Source organism: Apiospora marii, assembly GCF_038362585.1.
Source record: "Apiospora marii strain CBS 49790 chromosome Unknown utg000005l_segment0_segment0, whole genome shotgun sequence".
NCBI lineage: Eukaryota > Fungi > Ascomycota > Sordariomycetes > Amphisphaeriales > Apiosporaceae > Apiospora > Apiospora marii.
Genome location: NW_027117377.1, coordinates 5,844,176 through 5,858,297, shown reverse-complemented (window position 1 = coordinate 5,858,297; position 14,122 = coordinate 5,844,176). Strand labels below are relative to the sequence as shown.

At 54.4% G+C, this 14,122-nt stretch overlaps 4 protein-coding genes across 4 annotated transcripts; 1 reads left to right on the top strand and 3 right to left on the bottom strand.

Moving 5' to 3' along the window:
* Positions 1-2,061: 2,061 nt before the first annotated feature.
* Positions 2,062-4,410, top strand: PG985_009764 (uncharacterized protein; the record flags this gene model as incomplete). The annotated part of the gene is made up of 1 exon (XM_066829532.1): positions 2,062-4,410. The coding sequence occupies one exon, from the start codon at positions 2,062-2,064 to the stop codon at positions 4,408-4,410; it is 2,349 nt and encodes a 782-aa protein (XP_066684444.1).
* A 971-nt stretch (positions 4,411-5,381) lies between these two features.
* On the bottom strand, positions 5,382-5,864 carry PG985_009763 (uncharacterized protein; the record flags this gene model as incomplete). The annotated part of the gene is made up of 1 exon (XM_066829531.1): positions 5,382-5,864. The coding sequence occupies one exon, from the start codon at positions 5,862-5,864 to the stop codon at positions 5,382-5,384; it is 483 nt and encodes a 160-aa protein (XP_066684443.1).
* Positions 5,865-7,197: 1,333 nt separating this feature from the next.
* Positions 7,198-8,294, bottom strand: PG985_009762 (uncharacterized protein; the record flags this gene model as incomplete). The annotated part of the gene is made up of 2 exons (XM_066829530.1): positions 7,198-7,559; positions 7,583-8,294. 2 exons carry the CDS (start codon positions 8,292-8,294, stop codon positions 7,198-7,200), a joined length of 1,074 nt encoding a protein of 357 aa, XP_066684442.1.
* Positions 8,295-9,802: 1,508 nt separating this feature from the next.
* Positions 9,803-14,121, bottom strand: PG985_009761 (SNF2 family N-terminal domain-containing protein; the record flags this gene model as incomplete). The annotated part of the gene is made up of 6 exons (XM_066829529.1): positions 9,803-10,903; positions 10,956-11,616; positions 11,684-11,941; positions 11,982-12,187; positions 12,243-12,364; positions 12,423-14,121. The coding sequence occupies 6 exons, from the start codon at positions 14,119-14,121 to the stop codon at positions 9,803-9,805; spliced, it is 4,047 nt and encodes a 1,348-aa protein (XP_066684441.1).
* Between the last annotated feature and the right edge of the window lies 1 nt (position 14,122).

Genomic DNA, 14,122 nt, shown 5'->3' with positions numbered 1-14,122 from the left:
CCCCTGATCTCCCAGTGCTTGCAGATGGCTTTCGCCTGGAGGCGGGTAATGCTTGGCAACTTGGCCTCCTCAGTCTCATGGCTTTATGCCCCAGGCACTTTTCTTGCGACGTCGAAACATGACCAAGGTTGAGGATGGCCGTGGGAGGCCAATGTGGAAGTTGCTTCACACAGATCAAAATAAATTTCGCATCATCGCGTCGCATGGGGAAGTCAGGGTATCTCTCAGCAGTGGTAAGTGTCATGATAGTTTCCTCGTTGGTGCGAAATTGGGCTTGAAACCCTTCGTCTGAGCCAGCCTCGAAGAACAATCTGTAGACCCTTGCAATCAAGATGCGTTCTTTACCACCCATGTCAAACACAGCGAAGACGCATGTGATATGTTGGACAATTGCGGTGCAAATGAATTTTCGAAACCGGCGGATGTCGTTATCCCAGATAGGAAGCCGTGGTCGACTCCCGCGTGTAAAAGTCCTGGTGCTGGATGAAAAACTCTTCGTCTTAGCTGGAATGATCCGGCATTCTGGGAACACTCCCACCAGGACCCCGGGCGCGTCGCTCCATCCTGAGAGATGTTACAAGACAAAGTTGGGTTGTGCTTGACACTACAGGAGATTAGAAATTGCGAAGCTGTAGTTGGGAAGGAATATTGGAAATCGTCAAGACAGCTTCCGCGCCCAAACAAAGAATAAATCACAAGCAGTGTAACTGGCCAGCCTGAGTGGCTGCTGACAAGATACCAATGCAGTCTCGGAGCTCTCAAGTTGGCTGGGCTTGGTGAGGATTGACTGGAAATGATGGCAGGCACTGTAATGGATCCTGCTTGGCACACTGATATGACGAAAAACAAGATACCAGACCATTTACCAGACGTATAGACAGCAATATTGTGTTACTGTGCCAGTGCTCGAGTTTCTAGCTGTGGATAGAAGACCGCATGTGCAACGTTGAGAAGGTGTCACAAAAGATGGGATGGAATGTTTGAGGGCAGTCCGTGAAATGGCCGCAGAAGAAGGTATTGTGGGCAAATGTCAAATTGTAGAGAGCGCACGAGGTCGGCTTCTATTATACTCCCCCCTACAGCCCTACGGTTGCAGACGAGTGACCGTATCGAGATGGCGGGAGAATGAAGTTTAATCGTGATGCTAGGATGCCAAGATGGTGAAAGAAAGAAGAGCGGAATACCTTTGTGCCGAGATCAGCTAGAAAAGTTCATGTATCAGGGAAGGAACAGCTTATGTTAGACGCACCTTCCGCAACTGCAATAAGCGAGGACTTGGATATTTGGCATGCTTTCTTCTGCACCTATGCAGGCGGATTTGTATATCTAGTTGTAAAGACAGAGGGCTGGCACCCGCAGTTGGACGCTATCCAAGAGAGATCGAATAACACCAACGATCCAACACGGGATAAAGTCACAATCATTAAAGCAGAAGGGGGAGAGAGCTCTTAGCAATAAGTAGTATTATGGAATTATACGGTACATATCATATGCTTCATTGCTATTTTCAGGCTATTGACAATACATGTGTGCAGCAGCAGCTACGATATCGACAACGGCGTCTTCGTGTTCCGCATGGTGAGTTCCTCATACAAATCCGGTACTCTCTCACAAAAACGGGTACAATAGCAGTAGCCAGCTTGAATACAGTGCACCCCAGCTTAGGGCACATTATTTTCGAAATTGAATGCAGCACATGTATCATGGCCGCTGCATCGCTGTATTCAATCATTTAGTCCAGCTTGCATTCAATTCTCGGAGGCGAAAATCACTATAAAGCCTCATCACTTTCCCTCCACAACCATCTTCCCTTCATACTTCGCCTGTCACCTGTACGCCATTGCCACACAATCCAAATTGATCGTGGCCTTTCCATCCTCATCACTGTTACAGACACACGACGCTTGTCCTCAAGAGGCCACTGCCTGCTCCCGCACCTCACCATACCCATCTACCTGATCATTATAATTAGTAAGTGCCATTTCAATCCACCACACCACCTGTCCGCTGACAAGATACTAATATAACCCTGAGTCAGGCATCGGGTCAAATATGTCCACAATGGCGACCGAATCTGCTCATCTACAGAAATGGGCCAGAGGAAGCGACGGGAAGATACCAGGCCTTCGAAACGTTAAGCTACCACTCGACGACTCAAAACACCGCGTCATACTCTACCTGTGGGACCTCTACCGAATCGGCCATGGACTACCAGCCGACTATCGCGCTGAGCGGGATGCTTACCTGTATCTCCTGTTCGCCCGTGCTATGACAGAGCTCAGGAAGCGGGCATCGAAAAGCCTCAACATTCGCACATGGGCCGCTCTCCCGAATACAAAGTTTCATCGCGACATGGATATTCTCCGGAGCGTCGACAACGAGGATACTTTGAGATTCGTTGCCGACCACATCGACATGTATCGTGGGGCTGACGATGAACCTTGCGATCCTCTGAAGCATCCTTTCATACGGGTACTTTGCCCAAGAGCATGTGAGCTGCGCAGCCAAAAGATGGGCCGGCAACTGCCGATCCCTAGTACCGCCATCAAGCCAATTTCCGGCCAAGAGAAACAAGACCGGCCTGAGTGGGAAATAGTGTGCCCAGGCTATCGTGAGGCACATCTTGAGGAGCGGTACTATCCACTGGCACTGCATCTAGAGGAACGAGAGTCCAATGTTTGCTGCAACAACCTGCACTATAGCGGCCGGAATTATGAAGGGAAAGCAGACAAGGCCACCAAATTCCTTGAGCAGGGGCTTAGCAAGAAAGATCTGAAGCCGGTGTTGCGAATGTTCGCAGTGCTGGAGGATATGTACCGAACGCATAAGGTGCCTGCTAACTACGATGCGGCTCTTGACCGGAATTTATGGGACTTTGAGCGCCGCTGGACTTACGGCGCCATGAAACTGATTACTGGATGGGACTACGGAGACGTGAGTGAGGCACTGATCTGCTACAACTGGGAGCCTCGCACCCTATCTAATTCGCCCGAAGCCCATGTCAAGAGCTTGTTTTCCGACAATCAGTTCGACAATTGGCGCACCCTCCAGTCTGTCGCCAGGGCTTGTATTAATTACTTTGGGCGTGGTCCCCTCAACGCTCGCTACCTCAAGGGCACTGATGTCGCTTTGCCGTGGGCATTGCAACTTTATAAGACAAAGCCTGAACAAGAGGAGGGTACCTTGTCAGAGCCTTTCCAGTGGCGCTACGACCCACACCAGGACAGGTTCTTGCGCCTGCTGTTCCCAGACGCATCTCAGAAATGCGACTTGGAAATCATTTGGCCCGGAGACATGGGTGCCCAGACGCCGTATAGCAACCCGGCCCAGTTGCAGAAAGAGGACGCTGAACCATACAAGTTGTATCCTTTGCTGTGTATTCGCTCGAACTGTCTTGACAAGGCTGCCAAGACTATTGGGGGCTTCAAATACGACTCTCGTACTAGTCACCCACCCGAGACAGAATCCGTATATTTCAACGGGGGCGATCCAGTATTCCCAGACAAGTCATGGACGGATTCGGACGCGGACTCGGACGCGGACTCGGACGCGGACTCGGACTTGGAAGACGGCTCTGGTGGAGATATCTTGATCGACGAAAGTGAGGTGGAGGATGTTGCTGGGATCCAGGCTTCGCGTGCCAGAATTCCTCGTCGGAGCCCCTCCGTCGCAGAGATGGATGTCGGTGATGTCGGTGGTCTAGGTAGGTCTGTCAGTGGTGCCGGAGCGGGAGATCACCTAGAGTCCAGTCAGAATGGGAGCGATGTCAACCAAGAAACCGATGCTGGCGGTCGAGTAGTCACACGAGAGCCCATCGACAATCAGGCAAGGAATGATCGCAAGCGGAAAGTCGCCCCCAGCGCTGACGTACTTGCCCAGGATGGCGAGGAGATACATGATGAGGACGCGGAACCCCGAAAGTCACAGAAGCTGGGGGGTCAGGAGCAATTGACTTCCGGACAGAATGCTCAGAGACGTGGGGAGAACCTTCCGCCCGCTGAGACTGATCCTATGGTACTGGCGAGTCGTCATGACGAGCTCCAGACAAAGGTCTTCCTGCAAGAGAAGCAGCTCGAACTGCAGAACATGAAGACGGAGACTATGCAAACGACTGTCGATACACAAGCAAGGGAAGTGGCACGCCTCAATCGCGATCGTGACCTACAGGCCGATCAAATTAAGCTACTTCAGGAGGAAAAGTCTGGTCTTGAAGGGCGACTAGAGTCGCTGAAGTCTGAGAGGGACTCACTGGCGATGGACAATGACGATTCCAGGCAACAGATCACCTCGCTCAAGGACAAGATCATCGCATTCGAGAAGGCACTCAGTTCGCGGAACGAGCAGATCAAGCTTCTGAAGGAAGCCAATCAGGTACTGGAAGAGATGGTGGAACGGCTGAAGCAGAAATGATCAATTGGGAATTTGGCTTGGAGATACATTTTCCCTCTTGACTAAAGCCCGACGGATGGTGATGCCTACTCGTCTCGTCGTTAGATCGCTTATTGAGTTATGTACAAGACACAAGAAGGCGTGAGAGAGATGACCTTTGGCACCATCATTTTCATGGGCCTTGACATCCGCTCCTGCGTTTTGAGCCGCGATGATTTCATTAGTCTCTGAACATAGAGAAGACATTCATGTTTTTTAGTTTTCGCAGATACACGCAATAAATTCGTTGCCATTGCGGGGGAGCGTCAATCCGTTGTATATAGGTCCTGGTTTAACATGACGGTAGGTAAAGCGTCTTCGTAAAAAAGACCCCCCCCTCTGTGAGCTCCCCGTGCAGCATTTACATTACTGTGGGTTAGGTGTCTTCTTGAAGGAGGAGTACCCCTCCGTAATACGCAAGTGCCGGTTCTATGTGGCGATAAGCGAAGCGCCACTGTAACCCCCCCCCCCCCTCTCTCCGAGCTCCCACTAGTTTTTACATCGCCATAAGCGAGGCGTCTCAGTAGGAAAGGAATACCCCTCCCGTAGTGTATAAGTGCCAGTTTTATTTGGTTACCCCCCTTAAGCTGTAATCAAGGTTAACTGTACTTGATTTTGTTAGATAGTACTCGATTTTCAAGCACTCATGGGCGGCCGCAGTGTTGCTGGCAGGGTAGTCTCCAAGATCCAAGCCAAGACTGGCCGGCAGAGTATCTTACCGTTGTCCCAGGATCGTATATTTAAACGTGGCTATACACAGGCCTCTCACTCCCTTTCTGTCAAATCTGCATCATATCGTGACTGCCTAGCGATGATACTAGATATAAGAGCGACTCAGTCAATGGATTATTATGATATGGCACGTTTCTCCGACATTGGTACTTTGAAAGGTGCCGGTATCGGTGCCGGCCCTCTCCATAACGGGCATTTTTGCCTTCTTGTATTCCAGCTGCTCATCGATGGAGATGTAGTGGATCTCGCCCGTGTGGCTGATGACAGGACCACGACCTCCTCTCCGTGTGGGCAGTCGACGGCGCCGGAGAAGGCGGGGCGCGTCTCATTCCCGTCCAAGTGGCCGTTCCCGCGCAGGCCGGCGAGCTGATAGCGAGCCGCGGCGAGAGCCTCGGGCGGGGCGCGAAGACGCTGACGATCTCGATGTGCTGCAGGCCGTTCTGGATCAGGTCAATGGTAGTCTCGACCACGTAGGGGAGCTGGCAGGCAGCCTCTCCAAGTTGGGTTTGGTAGATCTCCCAGTTGCTGGGGGCGCGCGCCCACCCCAGCGCTCCTTTGCCATGAGCCCAAGTGTCCGGGTCAGACTCTGGCGCCGAGCCGTGGATGTCAAGGATTTGGAATTCGTCGGGGTCGTACCCGAGGCTTTGGGGGGCGTGGCGGCGAAAGTCCTTGGCGGGGATGAGGTCGGTGTGTGTTGATGGCATTTTCTCAAGTGGAGGACATTGGCTCTCGGCGACTTTTTCTGTCGCGGAAAGTTAATCTTGCCCACGATCCGAGGCTGCCCCAGCTTGAAGGGAACCAAGCCTCCCTCAATGCGATGGCAATAGTCTATTAATTGGGGAATCCGACCATATACATGCTGTTATAAGGTCAGGCTATCAGGAAATACGCACTCACGAGTCGGCAGCAAAAGGACATGTTGTTGACTTTAGCTTATTTGCTGACTCATACGGCATGCAGCGTTGTAGCATAGCTTTGGAGCTGGACCGACATGCATGATGCCATCGGTGTCGAATGAGGGCTGGCCAATTGGAACTGACAGAGTCTTGGATTGGAGAGTTAGATGCCACATGAATGTTGAGGTATCTGATTGCTGCAGCTCAGGGGCGGTGGCAATGGGACTGTTCGCGTGCGCCCGCCTCATCTAGGCAGCAGGGCCTTCTAAATTGGATAAGCCAGCCACTAAATCGCATAATCCGCACTTGTAGTGCCTTTTTGGTACTCAGTGTTAGGCGCCGCAAGCTAGCTTGCGCTGGGTAACTGTCCAAGCTGTCCTGGGCTGGGTAAACCAATGCGGGGCAGGCCACAGGTGGTTTCAGCGGTCTTGCCAGAGCTACTGCGGGGTAGATGGGCAGACCCCACGCCAAATGAATGCGCGCGAGACTGAGGAGGCTGCTCGCGAGGCACGCCAATGAGGTAGTTCTTACAGGTCGGGAGGATGGTAGTGGCGGGCGTCGGCGCGCTCAACATAGCCATTTTCTCTGGCCACATTGCCCGGGACGATGAAGAATCCGCGCCCCATCAGGCCCGGAACGTTGCTTCATTCGATGTACAGTGCGCAATATCGGGGTTGATATTTCATCGGCTCCTCTGTCAGGGAAAGGAACCGCAGCCGAATCGACGACATGCTGCAGGGCTGTTCTCGCTTGAAGGCGCCGGCGGCTGCTCGGGACGATTTCGTAGATGGGCAGGTTTGTTGAGTCCAAGGGCGGCTGCTGCTTGTTGGCCAATGTCAAGTAATATGCAAAAGCCATAGAGGAGATCCTGGAAGCAGCCTTCCAAGAGAGCTTGCATCACATCAGCGTTGTGGTTACTTCTGTATCTTGCTTAATACGGCCCACGATGGTATAAATCCAATTTGTGGTCTTGAGAACGCCCAAGAGTACTTAGAAAGCATTCGAAAGTAATCCAATCAAGAAGAGCCAAGAGTACTCAAAAGAATTGGAGAGCACCCCAGGGACACGCTCCTGGGCAACATTGCACTGTCTCATTTACTACTGTGATACTTTGGCTATGCCCATGTTCACACCCCCATCCTCAAGCCTGCACCACTGCCTCGACGATGGAAAACTCGTCCCTCTCCGAGTCCAGCACCGCCAGCCCGTCGTACGGCAAGGTGACCATGGGCGTCGTGTGCCCAAAGTCGACGCCGAACAGGATGGGAAATGCATTGGTGGAAGCCAGTCGACCCTCGCACAGGAGCTCCCGGATGACCTGCATGTAGCTTTCCCGCATTTCGGCCGAGTTATACCCAAACGGTCTGCCTACCACCAGCCCGGCGGCCTCCTCAAATACCCCTTGCGCAATCAGATCTGCCACGGCGGCCTGCACCCGGTAGAGCGGGTTGCCCTTGCCCTCGTCGTTGTCGGCCATGGCCGTCTCGAGAAGACGATGCGGCCCTTCCAGTCCGGCACAATCGCACGCACGCCGCCGAGACGCACCATGACGGTCAAGCAACCCCCGAACAGCCGGCCCCGGGCCTTACCGCCGCGCAACCAGGTCCAGCCGGGGTTGGGCACGAGCCGGGGCCGCTCCGTCGAGTCCGGGTCGGTGAAGAGGCGGGCGGGATCCGGCGCGTACATGGGCGATCGAGCCACGGCGCCAATGGGTGTGGGATCCGTCATGGCCCTAAACACATGTTGGACGCAGAATCCCAGCGCCGAGGCTTCATATGCGTCCTTTTCCGCAGCACGAGGCTCGCCTAGCTCCGGGAAGATGCCGGGCCCGTAGAAGGTGCGCAGCCCTAGCGAGTACAAGAACCAGTGCAGGCCCGTAATGTCCGAGTAGCCCACGACGATCTTGGGGTGGGCGCGTATGACGTCGTGGAGCTTCGTGTCGGCGAGAAGGGCCGGCAGCAGCTCGGTGAACGTGGAACCGCCGATGGTGGCCCAGACGACCGACACCGTGGGGTCCGAAAAGGCGGCGCGCAGCTCGGCCAGCCGATTGGCAATGCCGGACTGGATCCCGGAATCCGGGCCGTGGTAGATCTCGACGACTTGGTAGCCCCGGCTGGAGATGACGTCAATGCCGCGCGCGAGGGCGGCGGGGAGCTCGTGGTTCAGCCGCGCCGAGGGCGAGATGAGGGCAATCTTGGCGCCGGGCTGCAGAGCCCTGGGGACGACGGTCGGCGACATTGGTTTCTACTTGGGCGTCTCGTGCTTGAGGTCGGAGATAGCTGGCATCGAGTGTGATCAAGAGTGATGGGCTTGGCTTTTATAAGCACTCATTGCGCCAGTCAGGTTTCCAATGCGATGGCGTGACAAGTGGGGGGTCGTCGCCAATGGGCGGAGACAGGCGTCAGCACTTGTGCAGCTTTCGTTTCTGTAGTATGCAATACTCTCCGAGCCGAGTCGAATCCTTCGGAGTCAATTGATCAGATGAATGTGGATATCGCATCCTTTTCAGACATGTCAAGTCTAGGGCGCGCCCTTTTCTTTTGCTTACCACTTACCTGCCGAGCAGGGGGCGTAGCTCTTGCCCCTCCGACGCAGATGTAAAGCGATTGAAGCTACCCCTCCCTGCCCCCTGGCCCTGTCATTCAGCGGGCCAAAACCCTGCAGCAGCTCTAAATAGACGACGTCCCGCATTCGATGCTGTCGGCTTTTATACCGAATGATTTGGCAGCCATGATGACTGTCCTGAAGAATCATTCCTAAGCATGACGTTTCAAGTAAATGCTAGAAAACCAGTCGCTTTTGATGTTACCTGTTGCCATGATGTCCTGGCATATGCAAATCTGGTGCGGCAGGGAGAGCTCGAACAGGCACTCGCAGCTGGTGTATGATCATCCACATCCAGCCCATGGATTGTAGAGTGCAGCATTCGTTCTGACATAGAAATGCAACAACGAAAACCCATTTACTCCTGATATCTCGCAGTAATGCAGTCCTTCAGGTCCGCTTCGCCTCGGCCCTCGAGTTACAAGGGGTGCGACATCCCATTACAACGGCCAGTGGTTCCCGCCACCAACAGTGGAGGGTGTCCAATCATAGCACAGATCTGGCCCCCACGCCCAGCCGGGGCCAAGACCGTCGGCCCATGGCCCAGAAAGCTTAAAGCAACGTTCTCCAGGGGCTCCCAACGGCAATTGGCTGTCAAAATTGCAGAGCCACGATCAAGAACACAAGGGCAATAGTTATAAGCTGATTACCCAATCGGCACATCCACCATCGCCGGCCATGACGTTGAGAAAGCCTAAATCCCTCCAGTTCGGGGCGGCCTTAGATCGTACACAAGGCTATAGCTGGGACAGAACAATCTGCTGAGAGCCAGGCGCCGGCAGAGGGGGGGTTTTTTTACACAGACGCTTTGCCTAACGCTATGTAAATCCGGCACTTGTGTGCAACAGGGGGCACCACACTCATTTTACGCCTAGGTGATCAATCACGCGAGCAAAAAACCAGTCGTTACGTAGCGGTGAATATTTCGGGGTTGCAAAATAAGTCCTTTTCCTTGCACTGAGGCATGATGCCCGTGAAAGCATCGCGAAAACAAAGTCTAGAAGCAAGATCCACCCCAGCTGCCCGAGTCTGCCGGCTATCCCATTGGCCCGACGATCCGAGGCTCTGGACCAGAGATCTCTGGACTTGGGAGTGTTTCTCCAAGGAAACAACCCTTAGTACTAATACAAAGACCAAGACGATTAAACTTGACCAGCAGCGTCATCCTCGCCATCGTCGTCACCGCCGTCTTCTCCCTCCGAACCCAGCCCGCCGCTGTTTCCGCTACCGATTGCATCGCTCTCTAGCATTTCGCCATTCACAGTGCGCTCGCCTTCAGCTCTATGGAGAGCATCAATCAAGGACGCTTTGGTGGCTCCCTGGGCGGCTTGGGATGGCTCTCCAAGGGCTTCGCTGACGTAGACGTCGTTGTTCTGGAGCAGGCCGTCCGCCGTCTCCAACATGTGGCCAAGTGCGGAAACCGGGGTTGGCTCCAAGCAGGTATACCGGATGCGCGGGCTGAATCGCGTCAAGAGCGGGGCCTTGATCATCTTGCGTAGACGAAAGGAGCACTCGATGGCTCTCTCCAGGATAGCCAGCTGGGTCAGATGCTCCTTCTTGAACTTGGTGTGCCTGGGAATGGACAAGAGCTTCATGATGTCGCAAAGCTGCATGGACAAGGCGCTCTTCAGGACATGCGTCGTCCGCAGGTGCTGCCTCCACTGAGACATCGTCCTCATGCAGAAGGGATCGTCGTTGCCAGAGACAAGGTGGAAGAGGTTGGACGGCTCAGGGGCTGTGACCTTGGCGCCGGCGCCGTTGGTCTTTCGCCGCTTCGCACCCGACTTGGAGCTTTCTGCGACGGCAGGCTCCTCATCCCCTAATCTCTTGCCATTCTGCAAGCACACCGTATCCTCGCACGTCAAGATCTTGATGGGCCCACTGGCCTCGCCCGCTTTGACTCTGCGTGGCCCCAGGTTCAGGATCCCTTGCAACTTTGCCAAGCCGACGCGCAGTCTCTTCTCTATCTCCAGTCTCTCGCCGTCGTAGTCCTCGTCCGAAGTAGCGAAAACCCGACAATGCGAGGGGTTCTCTTGGAGGTAGATGCCCAGCTCGGATTCATGCGCAGCATTGACCTCGCCCATGAACTGGTTCAACAATGCTGCGAGCGTTGGATGGCGGCTCGACTCGGCCCGACTCATCATGTCCAGTCTGATCTTGTAGAACTGGCGGGCCACCTTCCAATCGTCATGGGAGTTCTCCAGGTGCAGATAGAAGACGTCCACCGTCTCCTTTTGCGCAATCTACTCCATGTTAGCACGAATTCCGTATGCCGATAGCTTGGTGGCCACTCACCCGAATGGTGCGATGGACGGCCTGCTCTTCCGTGGCCAGGTTGTACCCGGGAGTGGATACAATGACCGTCGAGCAGCAATCATGCAGGTTGATCCCGTGCGCTCCCGATGCCTGATACAGCTGCACCATCACCATGGTGGACTCCGGCTTTTCGGATCGGAATGATTCAATCAGCTTGACGCGGGCATCGTCGGGCAAACCGGAACGCATCGTATCCGTGTTGATGTACAGCAAGTTAAGCATCAACTCGATCAGGTACGCCAGAGCAGGCACCTCCTCGACAATAAGAATCTTCGAGGGTCGCTTGCCATCTTGCACCGAGCGGAGGAGCTTGGCTTCGACAATGTCGAGAATGGCCAGTAGCTTGGGAGACGACTCCACAAGATGGTACAGCCAGTCGTAGGCCGTGGTGAAGGGTGCGGCGTTCTCGTCCAGCAGGGGCTGCAAGATGCCGGTCAGATCACGTCCGAGACGGCGGGCTTCGTCGATGTACGGGACCGTCGAGTTCTTGCCCAAGCCCTTCATATGCTCGGTCCACTGGTATAGTACCGTGGAGCCGGTCAGGATATCCAATTCTCTTTGGACCCTGATGAGGTTGCCGAATATCTCGGCCACGTCAGCCTTCTTCTTGGTACTGCTGTCCACCTGGTTGCAATACTCCCTGGATCGGGGCCGGATTAGTTCATTCTGCTGCAATAGGACGGTTTGTCTTATAAATGGGAACTTACCAGGCTAGAGCCTTGTGAGCCGTTTGGTACTTGAGTTCCTCCGAGGCATTGCAATGCCGTACGCGGTAGGAGACCTTTCGGACGCGTGGCAACAATGACTGCAGGGAGACCTTTTCATGGGTCCTGTCGTTGTATACGAGTTCACTTGCCGGGCCCCGTCGAATGACAAACGCCTCCTCGAGGCGCATGGCGAATGTGGAATACATCTCTTCTTGCAACCTATCCTGCTCGTGCTTCTTGTTAAAGATCTTCTTGGTGCTGTTTAGTGTCAGTTACGAATACATTGCTAATGTTAGACCAAGTAACCGGAAGGCCGGGATAGGAAACTTGCATGGACGGATTCAAGATGGCCTCGTATGAAGACGCGTCCTCTCGCGGGTTCTCACCCTTCTTTCGATTCGACGTAAACTCGTCGAACGTCATGGCTTCGATCCGCGTTTGGGTGTCCTCCGGAAGCCTGTCCCAGTTCTTGCCGTGGAATAGTTTCACGATGTTAAACAGGTCCTGCGGTCTAGTCAGTATAGCATTCTCGACAACAGTCATGCAGAGGGCGACTCACCATGGGGTCATTGACAATCGGGGTGGCCGTAAGCCCAAGGAAGTATCTGAACTTCGTTGTGTCGATGGCCTCCCAGATCTTCGTGGCCGGGTTGCGATACTCGTGGACCTCGTCGACGATGGCTATACTGAATTCTCTCCCGGTGTTGGTGAGCTTGTTATTGCAAACTCTCCCCTTTACTTCCTCTCCCCTTGCCTCGTTTCCCGCGCCCTCGTTTCTTGGGCTTGCCCAGGACACGGCCCGCGTAGGTGTGCTTGGTCGTGATGATGAAGGGGACGATCCGCTCTTCATCCTTCCTGTTTGCGTGTGGCCCGGCCGGCTTGTCCCAGAACCTGTCAAAGTCGGGGTTTTTGCCTGTCGCATTCTCGGGGTCGGTAAAGTACTTGGGTGGCACCCGGTCTCTTAGTGGAACATTGCGCGATCCTGTGTCGCGAGAGTCACTGCCATGGGCCACAAAGGGCCGTATCAAGGTGGTGAAAGACATAATCTTCTCGTACCACTGCAGAGCGACGCCAATGTCGGGACAAACGAGGATAATCGGCTGCGTGTAACCCTCATCGTCCTCGAGAAAGCCCATACGAGCCATGTACTCCACCAGCATCAGAATGGTATGCGTCTTTCCCAGGCCCATAGCGTCGCCAAGAATGGCTCCCGTCGTCTGGATGAGGCGAAAGGTCGTGTTGGCCACTTCCGGGGTTTTGCCGCCTTCTTTGGCCGTACGCAAGGCCTCAAGCGAGCACCCAGTCACGCGGGAGATCAGAGACAGCGCTCCCGTGATCTGATGCGCAAGGAAGCCATCCTTGTCGTCGTATGCGGGAAACGCTTCTGAGCGGTAGTACTTCAGGTTTGTATCGCCATTGTGACAGCGACCGGTCGGCTTTGCCAGGGCCAACTCCAAGCAAGGCTGGATCGGGAGACCGTTGGTGAAGTTGGACCCCGTCACAAGCGACGAGACGGTCTGGTCTATGTGCAACAGGCCGTGCTCCAGGTTACCCTCGGAGTCGACGTCGACACGCTCCTGCTGGTCAAGCTCTGCTAGCTGCTTCTCGTTGAGCGCCGGGAACATGGATTGTCTCGTGTGCTTCTTATGGATTTGGCTGTGGTTCAGTGCAATGCGGAGTCTCTCGATCATCTTAGATGCATATACGTATTGCGCTTTTCGATCTGACACGTCCATGTTGTCGTAGAAAGCGGGCTCGTACACTTTGTCCTCGCCTGCAAACGTCGGACGCGGTGGCTGGTTCTCGTATCCCACCTCCAAAGCCGCATCCGGAGAGGCAGCGGGGGCAGAATCGTTGAGCGTGGCCCGGGCAGGCCGCCCGACGCCAAACACAGCATGGCCTACTGGCGCAAGTTGGGTAGATAGCCCCACGGCCATGTCGTTATACCTCGTCGATTCGAACGGGTAGTCGTGGTCCTCGTCAATATTGAGGGAGCAATGACCAATAATTATGGTCTTTTTGCTTTGACTGCTAGCCATAGTCTCCTTCGTCTCGTCCCATGACTTCAGATCGCCCTGTCCCCCTCGATATATCGGTGTATATCTGTCGGCTCGTGTGCGATCAATATCTTGAAGCACCCCGCAGTCCATCTCCCCGTCGTAAACCACGACTGACGATATATTGCGTAGCGATTCGCGATTGGTGAACCCCAGGGTCAGACGCATATCGTCACGCCACTCCGTGGACCGCTCGAATTTTGACAGGGCAATACTGCCGTGGGACATCTTGACGACTGCCGAATGTGTTGGCAATCCTTTCGCGAACGGGTCACTGTTGGACATCTCCTCCTTGATCTCGTCGGGTCCGAAGATGGGCTTGCCTCTCGGTACCAGGATGTAATCGATATCTACCGTATGCTGCGGCTTGGGACGAGTCATC